At 39.6% G+C, this 17196-nt stretch overlaps 1 protein-coding gene across 1 annotated transcript; it reads right to left on the bottom strand.

Annotated features, from left to right (window-relative positions):
• Window positions 1-2787: 2787 nt before the first annotated feature.
• On the bottom strand, window positions 2788-16746 carry ivd (isovaleryl-CoA dehydrogenase). Its single transcript, XM_004082268.4, has 12 exons — window positions 16492-16746; window positions 11766-11855; window positions 11551-11602; window positions 11288-11457; window positions 11107-11200; window positions 8332-8462; window positions 8140-8236; window positions 7098-7191; window positions 6529-6610; window positions 6331-6435; window positions 6167-6239; window positions 2788-3463 (listed from the first exon to the last, which is right to left on the bottom strand). Exons 1-12 carry the CDS (start codon window positions 16621-16623, stop codon window positions 3330-3332), a joined length of 1254 nt encoding a protein of 417 aa, XP_004082316.1. The 5' UTR covers window positions 16624-16746; the 3' UTR covers window positions 2788-3329.
• Window positions 16747-17196: the final 450 nt, after the last annotated feature.

Below are 17196 nucleotides of genomic sequence, written 5' to 3'. Positions count from 1 at the left end.
TAATTAATCACTTGTGGTTGAATTACCTTTATGATAGCAAGGCTATACATACATTTACCAAAAAAAAAAAATGGTCAAAATGGGGCAACAAGGTTGTAAACGCAATGTGTTTGTCATTATTTGCCCAATCAGACTCCCCCTGTTGAGCAACAAGAGCACAGTCAGCGTAAAAACCAATAAAAATACTTTATCTTTTTGAATTTTTAATGTCTGAGCCACCCGTCATTTCGTAACAGGAAACTGTCAGTTTGAGTTTGATGGATTTGCTTTCAAACAACTTTGGCTCTCCGCAGCATAAACACAAACACATACATAGACAACACAGCCTCCTTCCATTCTGGGATTTTGCATTGACTTCCACTGAAGTTTGTACAGCCATAACCCTAACCTGACCTGATCTCTATTCACACTTATTTTAAACCAAGAACCTAAAAACATATTTCTACAGTCAGGCAAAAACATTTTTGTCAGTCACTGACTCTGTATGTTATCCCACTTAGCCTTGGTTGTCAACAACAGAGGTCAAAGGTTTCCTGTAGGTCCTCAGCAGGTCTGCATACACTGTGGCTACTATTTTGGTCCATTCTTCAATATAGATCTTCTCTAGAGCTGTGGTGTTTTGGGGCTGTTGCTTGGCAACACAGATTTTGAACTCCCTCCACAGATTTTCTTTCTTTCCAGAACCCCAAATTGCTTTTTACGTAGCCACTCCTTGGTTGCCCTGGTGATGTGTTTGATTGTCATTCTGGTAGATCCATCCATGTTTCATCATTTTGGCCCAAAATCCCCACCGTACATGCCCCCATTCATCATTTCCTTAAGACAAATCCGTCGTCCTTTCCTTAGAAGAAACACAGCCCCAAATGTATGATGTTTCCACCCCCATGCTCCACAGGAGGTATGACGTTCTAGGGATGCAAATCAGCATCCATCCTGATAGTGATGTATGGGTAGTACCATCTGTTTGAAAAGTAATTATTAAGGAGAAATGAATAATTGTGGTTCATTCCTGGATGAAATTATAAAACACCGTCTTTTTTATATCAGAATAGAGCCATGAAAGAAAAAGTCTAGAGCAAGATTCACCGGATGCTAAAAACAGTGTTAAAGAACCCACGTTCAGCATGTTCTTGAACGTGCATAACATGCCCAGTGTGTAGGTAGCTTCATACTATCATATTCTGCACAAATACTTCAAATCCCAGAGGAAAGGTGACACATGATTATTTACATCTTTACAATAAAAAAAAGATCAACATTTAAAAATTGATAACAAAAAAGAAAATATATATGTCTAAGAAATTATAAGGTTTCTGTCATTTTCCTCATCAGAGGGGTCTACGTTGTCATGATGGAACCATTCCAAGATAATGACTGTTGGTTCTCGATAAGTGCTTGGCTGACATGGTTAAGTGAAGATGAAGCTCTTTACATCACAAAATTAACAGGGTTAAATAACGTGGTTTTTCAACATGTTATTGACCTTGCTCAAAGACTTTTCTAGCCAATGATGCATTTGCTGATAAAAAAAAATCTATTATATCGACACATACACTTCACATTTTTAATAGAGGGAATTGTTTTGGCGATGTAAAACCAAAGACAAGATTGTTTTGAAATATACAAACACTGCAGTTTATTTAAAATATTGTTTTTGGAAAGCTATTCTCAATAAAAACAGCTTTAATTCACTCATATTTTTACATTTTAGAAAGACAAGATCAGGATTTCAATAATAATAATGTCGCCTTGTTTCTCTCTGAGGGGAAAATCCACCCTGAAGTACGGCTCCATGTATTATTCAAATGCATTGGGATTGTTTTCGTCTCTGCCGTTTTTGCAAACAAGGAGCTCTGTGTTGAGTGGAGACAGACGGGCCGTGTGTTTTCCGAACGGCCTTTTTATTCTGTATCTGTATAAACAACAAGACTCATGGAAGATCCTCTTCCTGTGGGCAAGTAGGGTCAATCGGACATGTGATCAAGTGTGTAAATGTCATTCTATTCTCTACACTGGAGGGGTTAGGAAGTCAAAACATGAATTAAAAAAAACCCAAACCAAAGCAAAACGTTATCTTTCAACACAATCAAGGATGGTTGTGACAGAGCATCAGTGAGGAAGCAGATTTTGTGCTCATCAATCAGCCTGAGCCTCTGTATGTGACGGAGATAAAACGGCAGCTGATGGATTGAAGGTGTAGTCATTATACGCACTGACAGACGGGTTTTAGTGGCTGCATGGAGAGGAGGATTTATGAAATTGTAGGAATGACATAGAAGAAATCATTTAAGATGGAAAAGGAGTTTTAATTTTTCATGAATTAAAAAATAAATTGACAGTTTTATATTTAACTTCAATATTTGATGTGCATGTACTAAAATACTTTTGTTTTGAAATAACTGTAGAAATCAACACTTTATGCACAATCTACCAATTTAGTGCCTTTCAAATTATTGTCTTTTTGTATTTTACATGTGAAAAAATGTCATATTTTATTTATTTTAAACCAATGTCATTCAGGACTTTAGGCAATAATTCCAGTTTTTTCCTAACATAAAAGGGAGAAAAGCGTCTCCAAACCAACACTAAAATGATTACTTTCCCCTGTTTGAATAAAATAATCACCAAAGCCGCCTGACTTTTTCCCTATAAAGTGGAAACAACAATAAATACTCATGAAAATCAAGTTTTAGTTTACCAAAATAAGACATTTGTTCAAATAGATTTAAAATCAATACAGAGCTTAAAAACATAGTTACTTTTTTTATTTTGAAGTCATCAAAGAAACAAAAGTCAAGCATTTATTTTATTGCAAACAAAACTATAATTCTATACTTTTTTATTTTACTGTACAGCTACGTGATGACAGAGTTGAGAGAAACAGGTTGTGGAGGATTTCTACTAACGTTTACAGAGGCATAAAGTACACTTATTTATCACAGTCACATAATTACAATGGAATATTTCAGAATCAGACGAGTAAAATAAGGCTGTTTCGAAACAGTTTGTGTGATTATGAATGGAAAAACAGTGATGACACAAGTGCCGCCTCCAAAGTCACAAAATTCAATCAGTCGGTCAAGAATGAACCCATTTCAGGAGCGTTTCAATGAACACACATTACTGATTAGATGTGGCATCCAAATTTGGAGCTTTTCAGCAACTTTCAGAGTGAAGACCGCTTAACATCTGCTGATATTTAGTGACCGGCTGATACTGATCACTCCTAAATGTGTTTCTGTATAATCCCAGCTTCATCAGGGGTTTCTGTAGTAAGGTCACGGGTATGACAAACCACTCCAAACCACTCCACTCGTTCTCACTGAAATCTATTTGAACATGGAGTTGAAGGCGCGTCCGATGATCAGCCTGCGGACCTCGCTAGTTCCTGCACCGATCTCATACAGCTTGGCATCTCGCAGGAAGCGGCCCATCGGGTAGTCATTGATGTAGCCGTTTCCACCTACACGCATGGAGGACAGACATACACGAGGCACGGTTAGAACACTGATGAAAATGAGGGAATGTTCTCCAACTGAACTCTGCTCGGGATGAACTGAGGCTCTGGGGCCACATCTAGCTTTTTTAAATTTCTGCAGCCCCTCCATTGTGGCTCTTTGGCTTTAAAGAGTAATGTTTACAGTTTACATGAATTGGATTTGTAGTCTGGAATAAACGGTTTCAGTTCATTTTGGTGAGTTATTTTAAAATTTTTAACATGCGAGTTGACTGAGGTAGACTGGCAGAAAAGTTTCCATTAGAATAAATTTAAAGCTCACAACAGTTCCTAGTTGCTGTTCAGATGCAAAGTTCTTAAAGTATATAAATTGCATTTTACATTTTGTATTACATTTTATTGGATTCTTTCCTTTGTTATGTTTATGTTTGATAGCAAAAATCTGCTGCAACAAGAGGATCTTCTTTAACACAGGGTGTATTTTATTTTGAAAGGAACTTAAAAGTACTCCGGTCAAAGAAGAAAAATTAAACTTGTTTATGTAGAAATATATAACAATGTTATAATTTTATTATTAAAAAAATTAAAAGCTACATTTTAGGAATGAATGGATGGCCCACAAACATGTAAATAAAGTTTATTTTTTCAAATGAGGAAGCTGGAATTTGACGTTTTCACTGGGTTTTGGTTAGAATTAGGTTAGGTCTTAAATGGCTTTTTTTGTGTTATAGACACCTGGCATAGACCAACAACATTACTAGAAAAGAAAACACATATGCATTATAACCTGAATTTAGAGGCAAATTCGCTTTCATATAAATGCACAAACTGAGCTCAGTGGAGTATGATCATTCAGAAATCACTTTTTGCACACTGAGAACAACACAAGATAGAAGAGATGTGATACTTCTACACAGCCCTCATCTTCACCTGTTATCACTTCCAACCGCAGACACAGATGGAACGATACCTTTGTCCCACCTCTGCGATTCACAAAAAGCCAGCAGAGTAGAAAACAGACTGTGGATATGAAGCGGAGCGGCTGCAGTCTTCACACCATAATGAATGAAAGCTTAGTGGATAGTCTTTATTCAAGAAACCGCTCTGAAGTAAATTGTGTTTTGTTATTGTGTTGTTTTTCTGACGATGTCTAAAGAAAATTCAGCTTAAAAAAAGCATTTCTGAGTATTTTTTTTTTTATTCAAACTGTTGTGAATCAGGAGCAAACGAAAAAAATGCAGTTTGAAAAAAAATATATGCTGGGCGAGCCACAAGATCACTGCTATGAGCTCTAAGCAACAGGGAAGGGAAGAGGGGCGGGGTTGCTCTGCGCCAACACTCCCGACAACAGCTTAGAGGAAAATTTCAAATAAAACATTTTGCAGCTCTGCAGAAACTATGTCCAAGAAAACAACACTTCTTTTTAATGTTTTGATTAGCATAAACATAATCAAAAGACCAATGGGAACGCTTTTACAATAGATGATGATCGGAGTGAGACTTTAAGTCGTGTAGAAGACGGGTCCGAATGAGACAGAGCTTCTAGAGGCTCCCAACACACATCCTGTCACCATTTCACTTTCATCAAAAGGTTAGTCTGCGGTTTCTCTTCTTCTTCTTCTTCTAGCTCTTTTAGAGTCTTCTGGGTCATTTCCTGTAGCTTTTTGGCCACAAAACAATGGTTTAGCTTGAAGCTAAATCATGAAAATGTTCAATATGTAAGACAAACCTGTAAACTTACTTGACATCAATAATTTTCATGAAAGGAAAGAAAGGAAAGAAAGAAATTTCAAGTCTGTCATGAAAGAAATTTTGGTATTTTTTATTGAAACCAAAACCTAAACTAGTTTCTATTAAAGTGAACTATTATAAGTTCTATAATGCTATCTGGCAATAAACTGAATTTTTTTCAAGCATAAACCCATTTTATATTTTCAACCTAAATGTGACAATAAACCGACCTTTATGTGCGTAGTTTAAAATGACAAGGTTCACAAAATTAAATCAGCTATTTTCATATTATTTGAATGAAAATTCAAAAGTCAACAAGTCAAAACAGAGAAACACTAAATGGAGGAGTTTTCCATTTTTAAGTTTCTTTTTATCAACAGAAACAAACAAACAAATTAAAACATTTAATTTTTTTTAAAAAGGATTCAAAAATCCTATGCAAAAAACACGTATTTTAAATCCTCTTATATCGAGATCAGAGGAAACTTGAGGTTGTTGTTTTTTTTGTCTTACTTCCAAATAAAGAAATGTAAGATTTAAACATGTTAAAAATTGATGTATTTTCATACTGAAGTACTGGATTCTTCAAACTGCGGCAACATACAAACACTGAACAGCACTATCTTATTTTCTTTGCCTTAAAAATAATGTCCTGATTGTTGTTCCAAAGCCATCCCTTCAAACACCTAGGAGGCCTAACTAGCTGGTCACCGTGGTTACGTGCTCAAAATTCCAATTCAGAGACATTATGTAAATAAGGCTTTCCTTTTGTTTTGATTTCCAACCATCTTTTTTCTGACAAACAAATGAAAACAGAGAAAACAACTTATAATCGTCTTATAAAATGTCTGTTTACAATGGACAAATCAAATAAATGGATTGTTTGGATTTTTCATTTTATTTTCTGACATAAAACTTGAAATACCCAAGAGAACACAAACTCTAAAAAGGTGTCTGAGTGATTCCTTTGGTTCTTACCCAAACACTGAATTCCATCCAAAGCAACTTGAGTAGCATTCTCAGCGCAGTACAAGATCACTCCTGCACAGTCCTGCAAAAGAAAACAAGGAATCAAAAACATGGAATCAGATTCTGGTAAGGAGAATCAAGATGTTTTGCTTTATCACTACAGTTTTCTTCACCTTTGCACTAAAGTGTCCTCTGTCACAAGCTCGAGCGACGTTGTACAAATACTGCCGACACGAGCTCAGCCTGGTGTACATGTCGGCCATCTTGCCTTGCATGAGCTGTGGGGAAGAAAGGGATTTTTCATGAGGACACCGCCACGACCGCCGACTTCCCCAATTCCAGCAGAAGTAACAAGATTTGACCAATCCCACCTGAAAGTGTCCGATTTTTTGTCCAAATGCTTCTCTGACGTGCATGTAGGGAATCGCGTTGTCCAAAACCGCCTGCATGATGCTGGAAAGTGATATTTATGATCGTTTTAGAACTATAACAAACGACGTATACTTATATAGCACTATTACAGACAGAAAGAAAAAAAACACACAAAAAACAAATGCAGCTCTGTGGGTGACTGCATGGAGCTAATTAGCCCTGCACAATAAATCACAAATTTATCGTTATCGCGTTGTTTTGTTGTTGTTGTTAGTTGTTTTGGTATTTCTTCATGTAGGGCAAGTTATACATTTGTCGCAATATTAATCACTAATATAGCAAATCGTGAGTTTTCCTCATATCGTGCAGCCCTATAGCTAGGGAAACCAACAAAATTCTTAGCGGTTCAACTGTGAAATTAAAAAAAAAAACAAAAAAAACTTTTTGTTTCTTCACTATAATCCATTTACACCAACAGATGACATGTATTAGTTTAAATCAAAACATGAATAAAGCTTGATTTAATCACACAGTTTCAGAATTCTCGATTTAGTCTGAAGCGCCTCACCCAACAGGTCCGGCTGCAAGCACCAGCCTCTCCAGATCCAAGCCACTCATCATCACATAGACGCCTTTGTTTAGTGGACCCAGCACGTTCTCCTCTGTGACGTTTACCAAGACAAAAAATACTTTAAGATGAGGACCATCAGACAAAACGCCAGACTTTTAAAGGCAAGAAAACTTTTAAAAGTCTCAAAGATCCACTTTACTAGATAATAGGCATCCTTCCTGAAGAAGGTATAGAGAAGAAAAAAGCTAAACTTATATGAATTCTTCTACTGGTGTCAAAAAAGACGATTACCTGACCTTGGTTTAAAACCTCACCCCTGACTCTTGCACAGTGGATGGAGGCTATGAAGAAAGTTTATTTAATGGAAAAAATAACGGCTGAACTTCATTTGAGGTCAGAGATGTTCTATGACTTATGGACTCCTGTGACTGAACACTTTGGTTGGCCAGATGGATACATTTTTGCAAAGTGTGTTTTTGCAATGAGACAGTTTTGTTTACCTTTAAGGACGGCTTATCCATTCATAATCGGCGCACAGTGTAATATTTTCTCTGTAAATTATTGGTTCATTTTTTATTTATTTTATTTATTTATTTTTATGCTTTTTGAATCCTGGGAAACTGTTTTTAAAAGACTCCTATTGATGCCTTCATTTCTGCTGAGATGCCAAATGTTCTTTGTTCATTTCGTTATGCTGTAAAAGTCAATAATTGATCTGCATACTTGAATAAAGTGTGTTCAAAAAATAAATAAATACATAAAAATAAAAAAAAGTCTCAAAAATATAACATAAATGCAGGAGAAGCCACCAAAACCAAAGAGAACAAACAGTTTTTAAATGGATCAATTGTTCTCCTCTGGGAGTTGGGTAGGTGGCGTATGCCCAACTGCTGGACTGACTGGTGTATTGGATCGCCTCTTTTGATCTCAGATCTTTAGCCACGCCCACCAGTAAATGGCATGGGAAACTGAATGGAGGTGTACAGTGTCAGGACTACACAAAACTGTCCCAAAAAAAGTGAGATCTTTCATTTCATGCCTGGAACTTTGCAGTCTTCAAAGACCAGCTCGCAGGTGTTGGACCCCCTCATTCCGAGTTTTTCTAGTTTCTGAGCGGTGGAGAATCCTGCCATGCCCTGATGGATGAGCACATTCACAAGTGTTTGCTCCATTACAACGTTTTTTTTAAATTTGTTTAATGCACTTCACATTGCTAAAAGGCTGGATTTACCTTTTCCACAATAAAAGCGGTGATTCCTTTTTGATAGGCACCGGGGTCCGTCTTGGCGTACACGATCAGCACGTCTGCGTCCGGCCCGTTTGTGATCCAGAACTTGTTGCCGTTCAAAACATAATGGTCGCCTGGAAAAGTTGAAGCAACAGAAATTATTCACCCCTTTCCGTTAAGTGAATTGTGAGGGAAACACACTCCATCAATCATTGAAATCGTCTTTACAAGAGAAGGAAACCGTGTTTTAACAGCTTCTTGGGTCAGACTCCATCGCGTGATGAAGCCTTTATGATAACACTCGACTCTGAAACCAATCAGTTTTAGATAAACACAAGAAAATGGATAACTTCTCAACTCTACAGTGGTCCCTCGCTATAACGCAGGTCGCCTTTTGTGGCCTTGCAGTTTTCTTTACGCAATTTTGCATTCTTTGATTTCAAACTGTGTTCTGCATCCTGATTGGCTGTTGACCTTGTTAATCTCCTCAATACCGACTCATATCTAGAGAATGCATTCATACATTTTTGTTTTCATTCTATAATACTGGACTTATTTTCCTATGAAGGTTGGAACTCAGAGTTTAAACAAGAGAGAAAAGTGTGAAAATGTTCAAATCTGTCTGATAAACGTATATAAAGTGTGCAGTCAGGGGTTTTACAGCCTTAACACATCAATAATTGTAGTAAAAAATAAAGATGACTACCTCTCAGATTGGTCTGTTACAGGTTATTTTAGAATGCAACTCCCACGATAAACAAGGGACTGTTGTAGATTCACTTGGAGCAATTCAGAAGTTTAAGATGCTTTTTACGCCTGATTTATACTCAAGTCTGTCATAAGAAACAGAAATAAAGAGTCACACAGACGCGACACAAATGATGTTAAAAAATGCAGCTTTAACCAGGAAAAGATCACAATCACTGAGTCAACATGACGATCATGAGGGATAAAGTTTAGTTTATTGAAGATGAACCAAGCTGTGAGTTTGAATTATTTTGCTTCATGTTTCATCACACAGTCAGGATGTTTTGTTTTATTTGCAGTTTAACACTAATTTATCATCTCACAAGATTTTAGACAGCAGATAAGAGTGGTGAAATTTAAAAACATACAAAAAATAACGCCCAGGGCGTCCCCTGCCTTCGCCCACAATGGGCGGGATAGGCTCCAGCAGCCCCGTGACTCCGAAAGGGACAAAATGGAAGAAGATGAATGAATAAACAAAAAATAACTTCCTTACTAAGCTGTAGGATTTGGGGCAGCAGCTCCGACCACTAAATTAAACCACCAAGCTAACAAAGTTCACAAAAATAAACGTATTTGGAAAGTTCCTTAACGCAGAAAAGAACCCGTTAGGAGACAGAAAAAGAGTCTTTGACCTAAAACTAAAAATAAATCTGAATTTAACAGACATAAGAACAGCAGACTTTTCTCAAAACATGGATTTATTGCTGTTCTCACACACCAAAACCCGCTTTGCAAAACATACAGCGACCAATTCTTTAATGCTACCAGGACGCTGCTAATAAAGTTGCATACATAATAGTAATGTTTATTATTTACTCAGGAAAAAAAGGTTGTGTGATGGCTAAATCGTTTTATTTTGTAGTATTCATCTGCCCTACCTTCATAGTCAGATGCAAGTGAAGTTGGCGTCTGGTTTTTAGCTTCTACTTTGACAGTTAACGGTAAATTAAGGTCAAATTGATTTCACATTTTATAGATCCAACATGAAAACTAGAAAATAAAGAATGTTTAAACCATCTGAAGATAATTTACAGAGGATGAAAATTTACTTTTCTCTCAAAAGTTAATGAAAGCCAAAAACTAAAATGAAAAAAAATTATGTCAATTTCAGCGTTGTGCAGATGCTGGGAGAAAAAAAAAATCATTCTAATATTAAACTGGTCCTGGGCTCAAAAAAAAGTTTAGTTTCATTGATCTAGGACCATAATCTAATATTTTTAATCAATGCTCATCAAAATGCAATCCAACAACAAACTTTTACTGAACTAAACTTTATTTCATACTTTTTTTTATTTAGTTTGGAAGCTTTTTAAAAATCTGGCCTGTTTACACTCCATACTTATTTAATCAGTGTTCATTCATAAAAAAAAAAAAACTTTCCAGAGTGCTACAGTTCAGTTCAGGAGCTACATTTACTCAACCTTTAACACTGGAGGTGTCGCCAGCCCTTCTGTCATACCATAATCACAGTGAATTAGCCAACTTTGACAGGGAAAAGAAAAGAAAAAAAGGCTTTTCGTATTGGCTTCAAGTGTTGGATTTCAGTGGAAGGCTGCTTTTCTGTGCTTCTGAATCTGCTGGAATGACATTAATTGTGCAGACAGTTGAAGAGTTAGGTAGTCAAAAGAATGTCAACACTGGAGATAAGGCCAAAAAAAACCCAACGTGAAAGCATTTTAGTCTCACTGCGTCTGCTGCGAGCTCACAACAGCTCGCTCTTTCACTGGTGCGTTTCAGTGATGATCATACTGTAAGCGTGACCCATATTTAGGAGCCAATTAGCCCACTTGGGTGTTGCAGCTGCCACACTTCAGCTGCTCTCTAAGTGGCAGAATGAGCGAGGTGCAGCATTGTAGTCGGGCTATAATTACACACTCCAAAAACGCATCCACCTCTGCAACAAACACACACAAAAAGGCCCCCAGAGCTGCAGAAACGGCTGCACACCTGAGTGCAAGGATGTGATCGATGACAGCCCATTATTATTGGTCCTACATGTGTGAATCAGGAGGGCGACGCACTCCTCACCTGACTTTGTGGCTCGGAGTTTCATGGACACAACGTCTGACCCGGCGTTGGGCTCGCTCATGGCCAGCGCTCCCACGTGCTCTCCTGACAGTAACTGCCAGAGTCATCATAGGATCATTCCAAATGACAAATCCAGTTCATGACAAACCAAACCAGCAGCTCTGCTTAGCGAGACCCTGACCTTAGGCATGTACTTCTCCTTTTGTTGGCGGTTGGCGTGACGCACCAGCTGGTTGACGCACAGGTTGGAGTGAGCGCCGTAGCTGAGAGCGATGGCTGCAGACACCCGGGACATCTCCTCCATGACGATGACGTGATCCAGGTAGCCCAGTCCTGTACCGCCTTCCTCCACTGGGGGAGAAGTACACTGTTTATTTCCATTTTTACAAATAAATGGTCCTCTAAATCGATGAGTGATAAGCTAAAAAAGAAAGAAAGTCCTACCTGGAGCTGTGATACCAAGCAGTCCCATGTCCCCCATTGCTTTCCAATATTCCTGCAGAGGGAAGGGTCACATGACTCACTCGGACAAAGACCCTGCTTGTAGTGCATTTATAAATGACCAACACAACAGCAGAGGTGTGTGTGAATCAACAGTTTTCCTCTGCTTTCAAAGATCTTCCATCCCAAACCCTGTGACCCCACTCCTGCAGACTCACCCGCATTTCTGGAAACGCATTGTTCTTGTCGATGTCATCTGCATAAGGAGCAAGCTTTTCTGAGCAGAATTTACGAACTGACTGCCTTAACTGAGAAAAGAAAAAGATAAACAGAGGGAGGTTATTAAACAAACCTGTTCTAGTGAACTTATTTAGCATTTTCAGATTGTGAGAGGGGAAAAAAATAATCTTAGCAAACAGTTTAGATCTCATCTAATAGGTTTTTCAACCTTGTGTCTGCATTTAGATATTAAGATATTTGGTTCTTATGCTTTGCTCAAATCTAAGAATTGAACCATCAGCTGCGACGAAAACGTTTAAGGAGGAGAATGGATAGAACAAAAAAAATCATTCAAAAGAAAAATGATTATAAAAAGAAATGTTTGTATAAAAAAACGCCCCTCTCACCCTTCCGCGGGTGGTTTCTCCTCCAAGCTCAGGTCCTCTACCAGAGGCCTGGGAGCTTGAGGGTCCTGCAGTATCTTAGCTGTTCCTAGCACTGCGCTTTTCTGGACTGAGAGGTCTGAGGTCTTTCCAGGTATCTGTTGTAGCCACTCCTCCAGCTTGGGGGTTACTGCCCCGAGTGCTCCAATTACCACAGGCACCATTGTCACCTTCACTTTCCAGGCTTTCTCCAGTTCTTCTCTGAGTCCCTGGTATTTCTCCAGTTTCTCATGTTCCTTCTTCCTGATGTTCCCATCGCTTGGTACTGCCACATCCACCACAACGGCTTTCCTCTGTTCTTTATCCACCACTACAATGTCTGGTTGGTTCACCATTACCATCCTATCAGTCTGGATCTGGAAGTCCCACAGGATCTTTGCCCTCTCATTCTCTACCACCTTCGGAGGCGTTTCCCATTTTGACCTTGGGGTTTCCAGTCCATATTCTGCACACATGTTCCTGTATATTATTCCAGCCACTTGGTTGTGGCGCTCCATGTATGCTTTCCCTGCCAGCATCTTACATCCTGCAGTTATGTGCTGGATTGTTCATGGTGCCTCTTTGCACAGCCTACACCTTGGGTCTTGCTGGATGCTGGATTTGGGATGAAACCCTCCATGTATGGTGAGGAGCTTTGTGTCTTAACATCTATGGTCTGTATCTCTTCCTTTGGCCATCTTATTATTCCTGCAGGGTCTCTGATAACTGGCTTTGAGGGTAGTGGGGACTTGAGGTCACATGGCTGAAATCATAGTCCTTTGCAAATGCTGCAAACTTAGCTGCTGAAAACTGAGGGCCGTTATTTGTAATCAGGATTTCAGGAACCCCGTGCCACATAAAAATGGCCTTCAGTTTGTAAATCACTGGGACTGCAGTAGTAGTGGTAAGGCTTGCCACTTCGATGTATCGGGAAAAATAATCCACTAGTATCAGATCCATGGCGCGGTTCCACTGGAAAAGATCGGCTGCACCACGCTGCCATGGCCTACTAAAGTGGCGTTGTCATGAGAGGCTCTGGTGCAATATGAACCTCCCGCACGCACACTGTGCAGTTTTCTACTTTGTTTTTGATTTGTTTGGTCAAACCGGACCAACATATGGACTTGTGTGCTCTGGCAATGCATTTTGTCATGCCCTGGTGACCTTCATGTACTCTTTCCAGTGTTTCCTCTTGCATGTTGACTGGAATGACAAGTCTTTCATTTTTCATTAATAATCCATCTGCAACGAGCAAGTCCGGGTGGTACTGCTACACTTGAAGCTCAGGTGGAAGTGTTTTTCTGCATGTAGGCCACCCTGATTGTACTAAATGTGTTAGTTTTTGGCATGTAGAGTCCATTTCCTGTGCCCTTCTGATTTATGTTGGTTTACTTTCAGATGCTGGCACCTGTTGCAAAATTTGGTTGATAGAAACACACACATCGTCTTCCAACTGCTTATCCTGCATTGTGGGTGGAGCTTAGATGGGTGCCCTGGACAGTGTGTCTGCCGTGATCAAGTTTTTTCCTGGAACGTGTTCGATTTTGTATGTAAAATGGAGTAGTCGTAACCTAAATCTTAGAATACGAGCTGGCAAGTCATCAAGAGCTCTGATGCCAAGTAGGTAAATGAGAGGCTTATGATGAGTTTGGATCAAAATCCATTCCTACCAGGTAAGACTGAAATCGCTCACAAGCCCAAATCGGAAAAAAAAGAAACCCTCTTTTTCGATTTGGGCATATCTGTGCTCTGCATTTGCCATGCTGCGTGACATGAAGGCCACAGGACGCCATTCACCCGTTGGTTGTTTTTGGGATACAACTCCCCTTAATCCAGATGTGGCTGCATCTGCTGCAATTTTGGTCTCTCTGTTTAGACAGTACTGGGCGAGAACTGTGGGTGAACTGGCGTAGCTCTTTAAAAGCGCGCTGTTGTGCTGTTCCCCGCTCCCAGCTGGAGTCTGCTCTAAGGGAGCTCTCTTAATGGCTGTGTGAGTTCAGCGACCCGTGGGGAGAACTTTCCAACATAGTTCAGCATGCCCACAAATCTTTTCACATCAGCAGCATCTTTGGGTGTAGACACCTCCATGATCGCTCGGATGTTCCCGGGGTCTGCTTCAATACCCTCTGCCGAGACGATGTGACCCAGAAACATGACTTTTTCTACAGCAAACTGGCACTTGTCATCGTTGAGAGTAAGTCCTTCCTGCTGGAGACGCTCTAACACTTTGTGCAGTCTTTGATCGTGCTGTTCCCGAGTGGACCCGAACACTAGTATGTCATCTGCATGACACACGGTTCCATCCAGAACTGACAGCCTTTGGGTCAGTCTCTATTGAAAGTGTTCCGGTGCAGATGAGATTCCAAACGGCAATCTTTTATAACAGTACCGACCAAACAGGGTGATAAATGTGGATAAAGGGACTAAATCTGGGTGTAGAGGTACTTGCCAAAATCCCGCTGTAGCATTCAGTTTTGTGATTACTGTTGCACCTGCAAACTTGGCCAACGACTCATCCACGGCCGGCAGTATGTGGTGCTCCCTGCAAACATATTCATTCAGGTGAGTCATATCTGAGCAGATCCTGACTTTGTCATTGGGCTTAGGGGCTGCAACCATCCCAGCGCACCACTCTGTTGGTTCCTCGATGGCTTCAATCACTCCCATTTTCTCCATTCTTTCTAACTCTGCCTTTACTTTGTCACATAAGGGCAAAGGGACTCGTCTGGGTAGCGACAAGGCATAAGGTTTAGCACCTTCTTTGAGTTTTATCTTGTACTCTCCCTTTAGGAGGCCCAGCCCTGTGAACACTCTGGGGTACAGATTTTTCATGTCAGCCTCAAGTTCTTTAACGTCGTCGACGATGTGCAGCAGGCCCACTGCTGAAACAGCTGGAAAGCCCAGCAGAGGGTTGGACAGTCTCTGTACGACATACACTGGCTGCGTTGTTTTCCTATCTTTGTATTGTATGACTGCATAAAACTGACCGTTTACTTACAGGGCTTCTCCACTGGGGCCACGCGGGGTTTTGTTTGCTTTGGTGAGCGGGCCATGTAGGTCTTTTGAGTAGGTGGCAGCTGGTATCACCGTCACATCTGCTCCTGTATCCAGTTTGAAAGTTACATTTTTTCCAGTTATCAGGCTGTCTTCCGGCTGAAACTGCTCCAAGAAACAGGGTGTCGTCCTCATCTTCAACAACTGCTCCGATTCTGCTCGATCTGCACACCGCTGCAAAATGTCCTTTTTTCTGACATTTCCTGCATGTGGCGTCTCGCGCTGCACAAATGTTTTTGGAGTGTGCAGGTGATCTGCCACAGCGTCCACATTACTGGTATTGTATTCTTTTTGATGATCACTCTGACTCTTTGTCTCAAAAGTTTTTCTTGTCTTAGAAAGTCTTTTTCCTAAACTTCAATATATCCACATTAGCTTCTGTCATGTCCATAAGATTTGTTTCTCTCACTACTGGTTGTTGTTTCTTTATCTCTTTATCTCTCTCTTATCTGTTGCACTGCCTTTTCCAGAGCTAATCCACTATCCATCTGACAGGCCTTGGTACTGTGTTTAGCCTATCTGTTATCATTTCGTCCTGCAGTGACCCATACAGGCAGTTTTCTGCTAAACTGCAGCTATGAAGGATTCAGCTGATTCCCCTGGTTCTTGGCTTCTTCTGTTAAAACGTGCTCTTTCATAAATGACATTTTGTTTGCCTATAAGTGCTTATGAAAGGCTTCTTTCACACTTGTACCTTTTGAGTTCATCGTCACTCAGGCCTCATTACACTAACTATAGAAATGGGCAGGGATATTTCAACTAATCAAATGGCTACTATGGACTCCACCCCCGCTCTCCTCCAATCAGCTTCCGGCAATCACACCTGCCAACAAATATGTCTGCCTGGATAAATATTATTCAAAGCAGCTTTCAAAGAACCCAAAATCTGCCTTAAAGACAAATTAATAAATCAGTGTATTTTAAGAAAATTTTGAATATATATTTGTTAATTATTAAGTAAAAGTAGTTTTAGGAGTACCTGGCATCCGTATTATGCATATTTTCTAACAGTAAAAATAAGCTTTTTTGTCTCCTTCCTTTGCTTTGGTAGCAAACTTTAGATGTAGCGCCGCGTGCACTTTATTAGCTCCGTCTTTTCTGCCAAATAACGACAACTGCATCTTTTTTATATATATAAATACTATCGAAAGTATAAAGAAATGTTTTTTGTTGTTTTGCCTCCCTGCTCTTTCACCAACAGACACGGAGAAACTTTGTTGTGCTAATAAAAGCCGCGCGATGAGCTAACCTGAATCTGCTCATCTGTGAGTCCGTTCACAACGTCGTCAACTGGGATGGAAGCTCCAGCGCATCCTCGCTTCACCACAGCCAGGTTAGATAACCTGGAGCAAAGACGCAGCGAGTTTCTGACGGCGAACATGTTGTTGCTTCAGGGGGATGAGGTCAAAAGGCTATGTGTGAGCTGGAAATTAGGTAAGAGGTCGAGATGTATCACTCTGACATAATTTTCATACTACCAACGACGTCATGACGTCACCCACGTCCGCGCTCTTCTTTTTTCTTTTCATTGAAGCTACGTAAAGAACGATATTGGCTTTGACGCCACCTAGTGGATATGGTGGGACCAGCCACATTTCTAACTAAATATGAGGTAAATTAGTCTTTTTTGAACACTAAATGGTTTATCAGCGTTAAATAAACTTTAACATTGAGCTGTAAGATGATCAAATAAGCATTTAATTTGCTTATGTAATATATACTTCATCATCTAATACATTATACTCCATATTTTTGTTTAATCTTTCACTAATATTAAAAAAAAATGTTTTTATGTCTATTAGAATATATGTTCAGAGACAAAAAGGTGTTCCCTTACAGAGATTTAAAAGGTAGTATGCTCAGTATCAAGAATACTCAAGAACTGCTACATACCAGAAGGTAATCAAAAAATATGTCAGTTTTTCCTGTTTTATAAAGATAAAAAAGGATTTTA

Source organism: Oryzias latipes, chromosome 22 (genome assembly GCF_002234675.1).
Source record: "Oryzias latipes chromosome 22, ASM223467v1".
NCBI lineage: Eukaryota > Metazoa > Chordata > Actinopteri > Beloniformes > Adrianichthyidae > Oryzias > Oryzias latipes.
Note: the sequence above shows the minus strand (reverse complement) of the source record. Positions and strands in the feature narration are given on the sequence as shown.